Source organism: Ruditapes philippinarum, unplaced genomic scaffold (genome assembly GCF_026571515.1).
Source record: "Ruditapes philippinarum isolate M1 unplaced genomic scaffold, ASM2657151v2 ctg3235_1_1_1_1, whole genome shotgun sequence".
NCBI lineage: Eukaryota > Metazoa > Mollusca > Bivalvia > Venerida > Veneridae > Ruditapes > Ruditapes philippinarum.
In genome coordinates, this window is record NW_026860668.1 from 245,001 (window position 1) to 260,059 (window position 15,059).

At 33.3% G+C, this 15,059-nt stretch overlaps 1 protein-coding gene across 2 annotated transcripts in view; it reads left to right on the plus strand.

Moving 5' to 3' along the window:
• Nucleotides 1-9,888, plus strand: part of LOC132713001 (uncharacterized) — a 14,438-nt gene extending 4,550 nt beyond the window's left edge. The window contains exons 1-5 of one of the 2 annotated variants that reach the window (XM_060695439.1): nucleotides 3,420-3,543; nucleotides 4,368-4,517; nucleotides 6,479-6,682; nucleotides 7,373-7,463; nucleotides 8,496-9,888. In XM_060695439.1, coding sequence (XP_060551422.1) covers nucleotides 3,474-3,543; nucleotides 4,368-4,517; nucleotides 6,479-6,682; nucleotides 7,373-7,463; nucleotides 8,496-8,934 — 954 coding nt within the window. In that variant the 5' untranslated portion in view covers nucleotides 3,420-3,473 and the 3' untranslated portion in view covers nucleotides 8,935-9,888. Of the gene's footprint in view, nucleotides 1-3,419; nucleotides 3,544-4,367; nucleotides 4,518-6,478; nucleotides 6,683-7,372; nucleotides 7,464-8,495 lie in introns of those variants that run through there. The other variant, XM_060695440.1, reaches the window with a different exon arrangement.
• Nucleotides 9,889-15,059: the final 5,171 nt, after the last annotated feature.

The following is a 15,059-nucleotide window of genomic DNA, read 5'->3' on the forward strand; positions in this document are numbered from 1 at the left end:
TAATTAGTGAGGAAACTTTAAAGGCACATTATACCTCAGAAACGAAAGATTTTTTACTTCTATAAAAAAGGCAATCATGAATTTTATAACGTTTAAATAATGGTTTTAGAGCATGTTAGATGCTTAGTACCTGAAGTAAGTAGCGCTAAATAACAACATAAGAGCAAGATAGTTCAGAAAATTGGCCAGTGAGTAACTTTTTAGAAATTATAATAAAAGTCCACTAGAAAAATGAAAATTAAAGCATTTTTGTGGCATAATCGGCCTTTAACATGAGACTCCCTGTATTACAGATTCTAAAAAAATTGCACATTCAAAAGATTGCATTAATACCGTTATTGTTGCTTTTTGTTTTTGTTATATACTAGTAATACCCTTTGTTATGATAGAAGCATTGTCCTGGGAGTCTGTGAAAATTTTCGGAAACAAAAATTAGCATTTGTGCCGATACATAAACTATATCTGTAATTAGTCGCCGGTAGAAACCGGCGACTATATTTGTAACAGTTTAATATTATACCTATGTTAGGAGAAGCCCTTAAAATATGAAACTAAAAGCATATCAATAATTGAACAATTAAAGACCACAATTATTTGCAGTAATCTCAAAAATTCAAACATATGATAACTTTGCTAAATGAAATGAAATATACACATATTGACATCTTAAAAAGCAACATTACAGTTTTCATAAAATGAATCAATAATGTATCCCTAAGGATCAGTCATTGAATCTAGGGATACTTTTACTTTTTTCTATGTGTCAAGCGTTGCTATTTTATGATAAATAAATCATGAATGATATTTTAAATTATTTCGTTGTTTATATTTTATGAGACCTATTATATTTCATTATTTTATCTAATTAAAAACAAATTCTCCCTGTTCTTTTGTAAGAATCACGTGACTACACGTTGTATGGTGTCGTTATAAGATCTATTAATAGTAACAGATTGCAGATACATGTAAGACATACAGGTAACTTGTTAATGGTTGGCAAAAGGTATGGCGGCTGATAAGGGTGTAAATCATTGTATTTTTGTATAATTGTTTACAAAGTTATTTTTCATTAATCAGTTTCATATTTTATATCATTAGAAAAACCTGTATACTCATATTTTTACACATTAAAAATAGATTTTCAAAACCTTTTCAAAGGGTTAGACTTGGCCCTTGCTGTCAAACTTTTGAGGTTGAACATCACAAAATAATTTTATGCTTAAGAGGCACATTATTGAAATATATAATGGTATTCGTTGATTTCGTTATATTCCGTCGGTTTCTGTCGCGCAGGTTTCCAAAACGGTATGACGGTAGGGGTCCGGAATCGTATTAGATACATAAAAAAACAAAACTATCTTTGTGTTGATAGTTTATCGCACTGAAAGGCAATTAAACGTTAATTATATCGTGTGTAAAGATGGGAATTTCAACTATATTAAATAGTTTTTCGATAGCGCATAATAATGATGGACAACACTTTTACAGTAGAATTGCATTGTTTCATGCAATAATAAAAACATACATATTTTAATAGTCAATGATGATCGGTAATAATTTGTCGGTAATTATTGGATTCTGAAGTAAACAACACGGATTTCCATGTATGGTACAACAGTTTATGTATTAAGTAGAATTACAAGTAGAATTACCTGAATATCATTTGCCTTACAAGCCTCGATGGCAAACATTACTCAACATATTGTTCCTCTTTTCTTTATACTTGAACCATTAAACTGATATTTTCTTATGATCTTTATGATAATATACAATCATTTTTCTATCCGGCGACTTGATGCTTTAGCATCAAAATCTCTACTTGTTAATTTTGATACTCAATATCCTATGCATGCCAGTAATTAGCAGAAATAAATACTATATATTACGGTGTCCCGTTAGGGCCATCGCCTATGAATGCAGAAGTTTTAATATTTGGCTGAGCGGTTGACGCGTTGGACTAGTAATCTAAAGATTGCTGGCAGCGTGGGTTCAAATCCCGTCAGGGGCAAGCCGTTGTTTCCTTGAACAAGAACTTTAACATTCGTTGCTTAGTACTGGTTGGTTCCAGGAATTTTTAAGGATTCGAGACAGTTTCAATAAATTTATAGCCTTCAACATAATCGAACTAAAATAAATTTGTATAAACTAAAAGGCGAAAACACGAAACGGAACACCATAAGTTATACCATTCTTTAGGCATTATAAAAACTAAAATGTATTTGTTACTCTGAAAATATATGATGTATAATATGATGATGTACTATGTACAAATCAAAGAAATAAAAGTTCTGTTCTGTTCTAATTAAACTCGTAATATACATGTTAAACAAACTTTATACATTCATAAATAAATTGAAGGGCAAAGATGAAAATTGCGGGTAAATAAACTCGTCTGCTGAAAAATGTATTTTTATAAAAATATTTGTTAAGCGTTTGTTTGATCAAACTACTGAAGGTCGTATCACAGTGTAAATAAAGTCATTACTTTTATGACGTTTTTAATCTAAGAATGTACATGTATTTATTTTTCTTAGCATGTGTGGAGGGATTGACTTTTGTTATTGTATGGTTTCAAGCTGTATGTAGACAGTTTAACACCAGGGCAATTGAACAATGCTAATATTTTATGCTCAAACATTCTGACATTTAATTATAAAAGATAAGCTAATACGAGTACTTATGGAAGCTTTAGGAAGAAACTAAGTATGCTTCATTTATGTTTCATTTGTCTGATTGACCCCTTGAGTATTATAAATATTATAATGAGTTGCCTGTGTGAATTTTAAGAGACGATGTTATCCATGCAGTCTGATCTACACCAACATTACAACATACTAATTTTCTTCAACAATATTGGTATTTTGGTTGTAAACATGATCCTATGGCCATTTTTTGAAGCTGCTCGCTAAGTGTGAAAAAGTATGACCATGTCATTATTATACAATGTTACAAATGCAACAAATACAAGTCCTAAATGCTTTTTGCCGGAAAGATGTTGTTTACCCCAAATTTTGAAAATGAAAAATAAATTTATACAGGCACAGCGATTAATAGTCACGTGATAACATAAGGGTAATTATTAATACAGGCCATATGTTTCGTGGTCTATTTTTACTCACATCCTTCCTTGTTTCCTTATTAATAAATCGCAGTTAAAGGTTTCATTGTATTACAAATGTACACACTTCCTTGTTCCACCGGATGTCATCTAATGACGTACGACTTGCAAGACAAGCGTCTAAATGATTCCGAGTCCTACGCCATACGACTTTTAAGCGTTCTTTTACCAAAGAAGCTGAAACATGCTGATATAAAGATCTCGACACATATAGATTTTAGTGTTTGTTACGATTTATAATTTTATTTAATGTGTGCATTATAAAAGTTTTCGGATATTTTTTTAAGTATTTGATATCAGATATATCATATATGTACGGTATTTGAATCTGTCAATTTTAGTGTATGTCAACAACATGATTTGGGCGGAATTACTTTTGACTTTCTCCATTATAGCAAAAATGACAAATGTGTCTTTTAGTGCAGGTTTGTAAAGTAGAAATCTAAATAAATACATGTAATTGAAACAGACAATTTTAACGGACTTGAAATAATTGGAAATTATAAGGTTTTCAAAAGATCTATGAAAATACAAATATATTTAAAAGGTGAAGGCACATTCCTTAAGTCTCAGAAATGTATATTATTTTTATTTTTTGGAAAGGCTGAACATGTGATTTGTGTTATGGTAATAATGAATTAAGAACATGTGAGATGCTTGACACCTTAAAAAGAAGCGTTAAATGTGAAATAGTCTGTGACAAAGGAAGCAAAATGAAAACGAAGTGTTATTTTGACTTCCATGCAAACTATTAAATCAGTTTAACTATACCAATTTCCAAAAAGCGAAGTAAGTTAAGGATGGCTTAACTATATTGCCTATGAGTTTGGCAATTAATCAATCAATAAATCAAACGAACAGCATTTTTGAAGATAAACGGGTCATTAAATATCACATCTTTATTGTCAATATGACGTTTTGCTCTATCTTTTGTAATACATGTATGTAGCTATACGATTTTATCTTCAGACAAATTGATTGGATATATGCATAATTATGTTTGTATTTTGAAAATGTCATCATTTATAAGACATGTAAATTGTAGGTATCTATATGCAAAATATAAATCAGATATATATCTCGTTTATTTTACATCACTAATTCATTAAAACAATGCAATTATATCAGTTGCAATGTTTACTTGTGTAATACTAGTACGTCATCATATTGCCCTCCATTTCAAATGGATGCTAAGTTTTGTTTTGTTTCTGGTTAACAGTTCAACAGCGTTGTCTTTTTGTATTTTCAGTCACATGTCCAAACGGGGATACAGCCGGCATTATTAAAGATGGTATGACATGTTCGGAACTTGTAGCAGACGACAATGCCGAATGCTATGATACCAGCATAGAGGCTACATGTTGTGCGTCATGCAACGCTGTCGCAAGAAATAACCAAAGTAAATATAGACCTACATACTGAAATAAGCCGCGTCACGACAAAAGCAACTTAGTGCGTTTGTGACCAGCATGGATCCGGACCAGCCTGTGCATCCGCGCAGTCTGATCAGGATCCATGCTGTTCGTTTATCAACTCTATAACAAGTAGAGAAACCGATAGCGAACAGCAGGGATCCTGATCAGACTGCGCGGATGCGCAGGCTGGTCTGGATCCATGCTGGTCGCAAACCCATTATGTTGGTTTTGTCGTGACGCGGCTCAAATTACTTTTCAATGGTAAAATCTGATAAAGTTGGTGCAAGGGGTCAATGAAATAGCCGCCATGAGTAGTCTGTTTTATAACCATTGCATAACAGAAACAGTAAAGCAGGCTGCAACAATTTCGGTTTTGTCTATTGTGTGACATTTAGATTCTCATTTTTATATGGTACTCAAATATTTTTTTGAACTTGTACGAAAGTGTAATTTTTGTATTTTTCTATGTAGCTAATGAGATTTTCATGCTTAACAATTGTACGAGGGGTGTTTAAAAAGTTTTGAGACTGTAGCAATGAAATAAAAACAACAATATATATCAAATTTCATTCTATTTTGATCCCTCAAAATAGTTTCCATGAACCCGAATACACTTCTGAAGTCGATCTATCCACCTCCGGAAAGCGTCAGAGTAGTTCCCCTTGGGGATACCCAAAAGGCACTGGTAGAGCGCACTTCCCAGCGCGCTGCGTGATGCGTAACGCCGTCCAGAAAGCCGTTTCTTGACTTCAGAGAAGAGGAAAAAGTCGCACGGACTTAGATCGGGAGAATAAGGGGGATGCTTCACTTGCACAATTTTTTCTTTCTCGATGAACCTTAGTACTATATCACATTTATGAGATGAAGCGTTTCAAAATCTTATCCCGGTAGAACTTTCCGGTGACAGTTTTCCCTCCTGGAACTGCAAGAAAACCGCACACATCACTTTTTTTAGCGCTTTGTCCTTTTAGCAATGGTGGGTCTAGCCTGGTCCTTGCGGAGCCATTGCTTGTTGTTTATGCGTCTCTGGGGCTCAAAATAGTAGATCCATGTTTCGTCTCCCGTAATCAGTTCATTTATTTTCTTTTAATCGAGATTTTTTTTCAATGTTTCTTTCGCAAGACGCACTCTTTCCTTTTTCTGATCCTCGGTCAGGAGATGGGGTACCCATCTCGCACAAACTTTTCTTAAATTATATTCCTTCGTCAGAATGGTCTGAATGGAACCTGTTGATAAGTTCAGATAATAAGCTATCTCACGGACCGTGTACCGAGCATCATCTCCTATTAGATTTTTCACAGCAGCAATGTTTCTGGAAGTGATTGCTGTCTGAGGTCTGCCAGAACGGTTCCTGTCTATGACATTATCAAATCCATTGGTGAATGCTTTGAACCATCTGTACACAGTGCTATTCGATACACTATTGACTCCAAAGTGACTATGCACTTCATTCAGAATCTTCATCTGCAGTAATTTCGAAACGACACCGCACTTTTATGTATCCTCGAATCTCTAATTTTTCACTAGGTTTCATATTTACATGTACAAATGACCAGTGTATACGAGTATATGATAAATAATACACAATAAGTTTTAAACGCATGATTTGATTTCAATGAAATTTTACTAGAGTGTCATCGAAAGGCTAACAATAAGATTACGTGAATTTCGTGCAAATTGAAAGGTAATTTTCTACGGAAGCACATTAGTCTCAAAACTTTTTGAACACCCCTCGTAAAAGATCCACTTTTTAAAAACCCCCATAAGATGTTCTGATTTTCAACAAGATAATCATGAGTTCTTAACTACTCTTTCTTGTGCAAAACCTTCCTCAATATATGTTGAAGTAAGTATAGTGTAAAAAAATCGACAATGCATGTATATATGCTATATATATTTTCATTGGTTATAATGTATATATCATGTATATGGTGATATGTTACAGATTGTCTGTATGGTGATAAAGCCGTTTGCTTTTCTTTCCTGTGTCCGACCTATACAGACATAAACACGTGCTGTGAGACATGTGCCTCTAGTATTACAACTCAGTCAACAACGTCGACGTCGACAGCCGCTTCAATGACGTCATCTTCCACGTCAGACGAAAATACTGACGGCCATTCAGACAGTAACGGCAGTTCTAATGATAGTACGATTTGTTTGTTAATTTACGATATGAAAAGTCTACGAAAAGCTTTAAATGCACTCAATACTTTCATTTCAATAGATTGTGTTTACGTTTACGAAACTGTGCAATTAAAGGTACATTTGGCATAAGAAATTAAATTTTCTTTCTGCAGAAAGTGCTGCTTGTGTTATATGATGTTGAAATAATTGATTTAGAATATCTGTGATGCTTATCATCTGACAAAAAAGCGCGCAATTTGAAAAGATTTGTGATATAATAATCAAAATGAAAACAAACGTAGTATTTGACTTCCATGCAAAATACCAAATTACTTTTAACTGTACTAACTTCCACAACGCAAAAGAATCAAGGTTCAGCTGTATGTCCAATGTTTTGGAAAACTCAATCTGGACACCAAAAAATATAAAAAATTTGCAATGTCAAAATATCAGCATTTTTGAGATTTAATAGGCCTTTAAGTCAGACAATGGTCGGATGTATGACAAATGTTCAGCGTTGTTTTGAGAACCACATTTTTACATGTACTTTTCTATAACTTTTATTTTATATTTATGAGTTTCAACCTTTGTACATAAACCATCTGTATGAAAAATTATATTTACCTTTTCCAAACTTTTCTGGGTGTTTGTAAAAGCCAAACAAAAAGGGAGGTAAGTCGTAAATGATAAAGATATGTTGTTTGTATTTCAGATGGTGTGATAGCCGGGGCTGTTGTAGGAAGTATTGCTGGGATAACATTTCTTGTTGTTGGTGCATTTATTGCCATGAAAATTCTTAAGAAGTAAGTCATTTACAATACTCCATAATTATAACCACGGATAACACCATTCACCATTTTAGGGGGGGGGGGGGGACTTGAAATAAGTACCGACTGAATAGCGAACAGTGCAGACCATGTTGAGACAATAGCAGCATACAAGTGCAGCATAGTCTTAGCCTGCACTTGGCAAATGTGTGTTTTTTTTAAAGTTTTCCCCCGGTACGAACAAGTGTGTTCCCGTTATACCTGTACGGTGCACAACAAGTTAAACCTGTTGCTCATATTTTCAAGTGTGTTCAAACTTTAATATGTAATATTGTTAACAAGTCTTCCAAAAGATGGAGTATTACAATGCGACATTTTTCTAATTTTTGAAGAAATAAAGCTTACCAAATGAGCAAATATATGGACTTACTTAAGAATATTTAAGATTTTCCAGGCTAATCTTGGGGTACAAAACAAACGTTTACTAACTTTCTCAGTGCCAATTCGTGTAATTATTAGCAAATATGGTAATTAATTCATGAATACCATTTATCCATTTCTTTCATCCGACGTTTGCTAATTGAATAAATTTTAGACTTCTAATCATGGCTCTCACGCGGCATTCTGTATTGTGCAGACGACAACGCACTGACATACTCAACACTACGGTCATTAATCATCCGTGTTTATTTTAATTATAATTCAGAATAATTAAGAAATCACAATTCATGAAATTTTGGTGAATTTTTAAGTCAATTTCTTATATATCAATTTCATTCAGATATCTATTCATTTCGTGAATCAATTCCTAATTTATGTTGATGTAATTATTCACCCTTTATTAGGGAAGTTTCACATAACTTGTTTATTAACTAGAGCCATATAATTAAATGTGGTTTTTGGAAAGCAATGTATATCATTACCCGTGTACAATACAGGATAAGACAACCTTCAAAGCATATTTAAATATCTAAAATAATGATTTAGCTCTACATTTGGAAGTAAAACTTAAAGTTCACTGAACTTTTCTTAAAATGCAATTAATGTTTTTTTTTAAAAATATTTTAGAAAAGACAATCAAATAGGAGACGATGCAAGTTCAGGAATTCCAGAAAAAATCGACAGGAATTCTTCTGGGTATATCCCAGAGAAAGCGGACATTTGTACTGTACTGCAAGAAAAGCTTGACACAAGCTGCGATCTTATAGAAAAACAACAACTTCCGGTCGAGAAAGGTCACGATGAAGGTCAGTCAGATGATTTCGTGAAAACTTACAATAATGATAATAATGATGTAAATAGAATTATACAAACATCAACCATTGAAAAGCCTATTACAAAGGGTGTATGTCCTATGAATGCAACAAACGGTGCTAAAAATGGTGACGATGTTGATATGAAACGAAAATGTTTATCTCCTTTGCAAGAGAGTAATGTCGAAGCCACGCCCATACATGATATACTGCCACCTATCGGAACTTCAGTATCATGCCGATTCGCTTCGTAGCAAATACCAATCGTGTTGTAAAAATCATGGAACAGTAAACGGCAAACAATTGTTCGGAAAAACTGACAATGTACTATCGAGGACTAAAAAAGCGAATTAAGGGATACAAGAAAGCTGGTACTTCTAAAAAGCCGACCTTCCTTTTTCTATGTTTCATTTAACTAGAATGTGCATAACATGCGCAGTAACTGAGGAAAAGTTAAAAAAATATCAGAATGGCTTTACACACTTGATCGAAATTCAGACATTTTTGATGTTGGATATATTTCGCATAATGTACGTAGTTTTAAAATGTACGCGGTGTCATAAGTTCGCGACGCAACAGAATCGCGAATAATACCGAAAATTAAAACCTCACGAAAATTACCGGGTTTACAGTATCCAGCTTCTTCATAAAATATCGTTTACCACTGTGATCTTTTATGCTATAATGATATAATTATCGGCGAATCTTCGGTTTCCGACATCATTGTCTTTAATGAGGGCTTGGTTGGAACTTTAAAAGGGACTCCATGAAGGTCCAGATGACCAGGAACATAAAATTTGGATAACTTGCGTAGATCAACTGAAGCACTTTAGGTGAAAAAAAAAATAAAAAGAGCACAGAAGAGAAAATCAGAAATATTCTCAGATATTGAATCATTTTTGTGATTCTTAGCCCGAATCAATTTAAAAGCGTTTAAAAACTTAATTTGGGCAATTTTTTGACAATTTAGAATCATTATTCAGGAAAAAACGGACTGAGCGAATGATTGGAAAATTTGCACATAGGTTAATATTCCAGAATTATTACATTTGGTTCAAAAATACAAATATAGATCTACTCAGTTCCTTCAAGTAAATAAACCTTATAAATGTTAAAATGACACGCAGACTGTTCAAGCTTTACTGCTGTAGCACAAGGATTCTGAAGGGGACATACATGTCGAGCGGGCATCTAAGAAAAACAATTACCTTTCGTAAGCTTCCTTGATAAATTTCTCATATGAAAAAAACAAAAAAACAAACAAAAAAAAAAACAAAAACAACATAGTCTCTTGTAAGATTCAAATATTTTAGAAGGCTTTCTTATGCTTATATTTAATATTTTAAAAACAACTGATAATTAATGTACTGTTTCTTTTTAAGTGTAAAATAAACATCTTTTGAATACACACATAGAAAATAATTATGTTACGTTTGAAACTCTACAGGTAATCACAGTATGATTTCAAAGTGTCGTTAAAAATACTGTCAGTTTTTATAATAGACCAACTTAATTTGACGAGTAATAAGGAATTCAGCTTCCCAAAACATAGTTAATATATTCATTTATTCAAATAAGACATATTCAGGAAAAATTTACTAGATTTAATTGATTTCTACAATTATCCTTAAAGTATTTTACCCAAAGATAAGCATTGTACATGTATATCTTTTAGAAAATGAATATACATGTATTTGTTTTTAAAAAAGAATCTTCGTATTAATACTATGTAAAATTCAAACATGTTTCTCCAATTCTACTCAAATTATTCGATTATAAGTATTATTCTCTTTTTCAAAATTAAATTTATCATAACTTTGAAAAAAATATATTGAACTTGTAGCATATCGACATGATACGCATGCGCAATAGTAATGGACGTTCAAAATTTTGTAACAAAGAAAAATTCGAAAAATTGAGGATATATAAGTGATAAATTTACATAAACTGTGTGAAAATATGCGGATTAAGAGGTTTTATATATGCTTAAAGTATATGAGTGATATGAGGTTTGACTTTTAAAGCTAAATGGGAAGAAAGAGGAAGAAAAGTAAAAGTTCACCACAGAACAATAACAAAGACAAAAGGTTATGCTTATGGCGCATAATGTTCCCCCAATCGCACAAAGCCAGCAGATTATTGCAACAAAACGGACAATATCAGTCAAATATAATGGATATAATGGGTATAGTGGATTACAAAAGGCAAGTACCAAAACTTGTTAATCAAAAACCAACAAACAGGGCAACCTATGTTTCAGTATTCACCTGTTAATTTGGGGTCACAAACTGGGACGCAGTACATTCCACAGCCACAAACACCGACCTCCTCGGAACAAGTGTGAGCAGTGATCAATTTTCTTTGCTTATCCAACGTCTTGACCGTATAGAATTAAAACTTGCACAATTAGACTCTATACAATCTACCGTTAAACGGTATTAATGTTCGTCTAAACTGTCTGGATCAAAAAAGTTAACGGTCTAGAGACAAAAATGTCGGACATTGAGATAAGCCGTAACCATGATGCGAGCTGCATTAGTGATATAAGTAAAAAACAAAAAAGATTCTCGATTCTTTAATGGTCAAAATTCAAAAGTTAGAAAAATGAACAGTGTTAAAAGGGAGCAGGATATGAAGGCAGAAATTATTGACCTGAAGGGAGGAGGCATGCGCGATAATTTGCTCTTTTTTGGCATATGAAGAAGAGAAAGGTGAGAAAGACTCTGATTGTGTGCAGAAGGTTTTGATATTTATCGAGGAAAAGTTAGGTCATGAAAATGCAACTACAGACTCAAACTCCACCGTGCACACAGAATAGGAAAGTATAAGCCGACGGCGCTAGGCCCCTATTGTAGCAAGTTGCACTATTTCCCTGATAGAGAAAAGTCTGCGATTGGGACGCTAGAAAATTAAGGTAGGCCTTTGGCATCAGTCAGCAATTTCCGGTAGAAAGTCATGGAACGCCGACGAAAAACTAGTTCCGGGTCATGCTCGATCGCACGGAAGGCCGGGAAGGAAGCGTATCTCGGCAGCAGACAAGCTGTACATTGACGGACATTTGTACAGGGAAGGGGCGAATTCCGGTTCACGGCTAGGATCGTCACAGAGCAGAGATACGGTTGTGTAGCGTGGGGAATATTGAAGGGACTTTCTCAATTAAAGAAAAATAACACTGACTTTACAAAACTTTATTGTAATTATGACATCCATATTTTTAAAGTGAAAACCTGGACTAATAAAGCCTCAAAAATAGAAGAACTAAATGGGTATAAACTTTTTCACTCTTATAGAAAATTCAGAATAAACGAGCCAGACGGAAGCAGTGGGGGCACTTTTAGCGTATGGTGAAAAGTCGATCATAAAAGTGTTTTAACTTATCAGAAATGACATTTATTGTATTTGTGGTTGAACTGGATAAATATTTTCCAGTACCAGAAGATATATATCTAATTTACATATATATTTGCCCCAGAAGTTCCTGTTCATATCTAGACTGATCATGATAATATTTAGAAAATTAGAGAATGATATAAATTGTACCCGAAATAACAGGAATGGATTATGTCGTGCGGAGACATACAAAATCGGATTGATTCAAAATCCTTACTGATTAAATTATATATATGTTAATTAATGATCATGATTATTTGCGGTATGGATACTTTATTCCGCGGAAGACGGACTGAGCGTGGTCACAAACCTGTCTTGGGGAGCATTACTTGAATCTTTGTAAATCTACCTTATATGACGCATATGTAAACGGACGGTTGGATAGCGACGCGAATCTCGGGAAACCTAGCTCTGTTTACGTATAACGGAAATAGTGTAGTGGATTATTTGTTACACAAAAGCATGCAATTTTGAAAATATTTCAGAAGTTTCGTGTTCATTGATTTGACCGCCCACTCAAATCACGCCCCGATTTCTTTCTCGGTGAAAGTAAGGACCGTGCCAGTACGTAACGAATCCGCGTAAACGCACGATTTATAAATGGAATCCAGAATATAGGACGGAATTTGGTAACGCATATTTCGCGAGACACTAGAAATGCTCTTTGCCAAAACTTAAAGGAGAATCCGAAGCAAAATAACCAGAATCCAAGATGAAATGGTTAATATTTTTTACAGAACATATTTATCTGAAAGAGGTAATGCGTATTTTTGAAACTTGTTGGTAAGGCAACTGTTTAAACGATGTTCAACGATAATAAAACGAATTAAATAGGTTCGATTGAAAGCCTTGTAAACAAAAGTATACTGATATATTGAAAAAAATGCTTATTATTCAGAATTTAATCGCTAACAAATCGTGTAGAAAAATAAGGAGAATTATTATATTTAAAAAAGAAGGAATTATAAATAATCATTGTAGACAAAGTAAAACTGGAACTTTGACAGCAAAAACAAGCTTGCAGAAAATGAATGAATTGAGAAACGAAAAAGCCAAAAGAATTTTGGATGGGGACTGTTTCGTCAAAGGTAAATCCAACCCCGTGGTCGTGATGAAAACATAGATTTTGGATTGATTTTTTATAATCATTATTAAGACTTAGCATCTGAATTTTCTGTTGCGGCGGAAAGATGACGAAAATTCGAAATTTTTTAAATATTTTTGATGAAAATGCAAATTTTAACATCTACATTATTGAGGAGCTGATTGTACCTTTTACGACTGATGGAAATAAGAAAAGCTATCAAAAAACTAGGAACAAATAAAGCTAGCCTGCTTTTGACCACACCTATGTACGAGTATTTTAAAGAAGGTATACAGATATATTTAGACAACCTTATAAATATTGTTCAATCATATTTTTAGATACGCGGTTTGTTTTCCCCAAATCATGGTCACAGGGAGTTGTTTACCTGTTTTAAAAAAGGTGATTCTAGTGAACCATTACTAATTATAGAGGTATGAACATTAATCAGCTGTTTTGCAACAATTACTTTAGCTGTGTTATTAATGAGCGATTAAAAAAGTGGGCTGGATATTAATGATATACTCACTGATGCACCAAAATTTGGTTTTAAATGTAACGTATAGCACAGTAGACGTCTATATTTCTCCTTGAATGTTTTTATAGAACGACACATTAAACAAAAAAAAGGAATTATATTGCTGTTGTTGATTCTTGATGAAATGCTTTGATTCTATTTACAGAAATGCCTTATGGGTAAATTTGATTAAAATATGGTGTAAATGGATCGTTTTTTGCTGTACATCCAGGTCTTCTGTATGAAAGATGTTTAAATAATTGTTGTACGTCGATATGGATTCCTTGTTGAATTTTTATGTCAAATGTGTGTTGGTTATTGCAAGGGAGATATATTTCTTCCGATACTTTCTTCATTATTCCGTAAATGATGATTGAAGTTGTTTTACAAAACGATGATAGTTTGTTTGACATATAGAGCAACTTTCTATATACTATACTTTTTGCCGACGATGCAGTCATTTTCTTGCAGGACGGGGATGGCTTAACTTCACTTACATAATTTAAAGATATTGTTTAATAAATGGCAATTAAAAGTTAATGTAAATAAAACGAAGGTTCTTTGTACTTTTTAAAAAGGTGGAATGACCAATGAATGAACATTTACGACGGGAAGAATTGGAGATTTGTTTCAAGTTTAATTATTAGGTATTGTGTATCTATTGGTGTCTTTAAGACAGCAACAAACATTAGCCTGATAAGCTCTTAGCTATGAGGCATCATTATTTAGTTATTTACCAAATGATTAATTCCGTAAATATTTATGTTAATTTATTCGATCTTATGTTGATCTATATTGAATAATTCTTGTGAAGTATGGGGGTTTTGGAAAGAAACGGATAGTGAACCAATACATAGAAATTCGATTGAAATGGACTACTTCAATGTTCAAAATGTCTACTGCTAATTCTGGTTATTGGTGAATTGGGTAGATATCCATTATATTGAGTTAGACAAGTTTAGAATTGTTACATTATTTCCTAAAGTTGTAGGTTGAAAAGGATTAATAAACTGCTATTTTATCAAGACAATGAACACGTTAAAGATATGAAGCTGAAATTGTTAACTTTGGAACTGGCACTTTACTAACAGTCCGAAGATTTACTTACAAAACACTGGGTTGTTCACGACAGTATGGATGTATCCTTCTTCAGGTAAATAGTTAATGTGTTATGTTCCTATTTTTCGTCCTAGAATTGATTGACATGATATATAAATAAATTGGAGACAAAGATATTTGTTCAAAGTCATCTTTAGTTTTTATTTAAAGAATTAAAGCCAGATTTTGAAAGGTTCCGAAATATATAAATTAAAGAAATGTTCGTAGTTTAAGAAATACTTTTAGCTAAGGGGAGAGGGAGGGCGGGGGTTGTATCTTGACTGACGCGG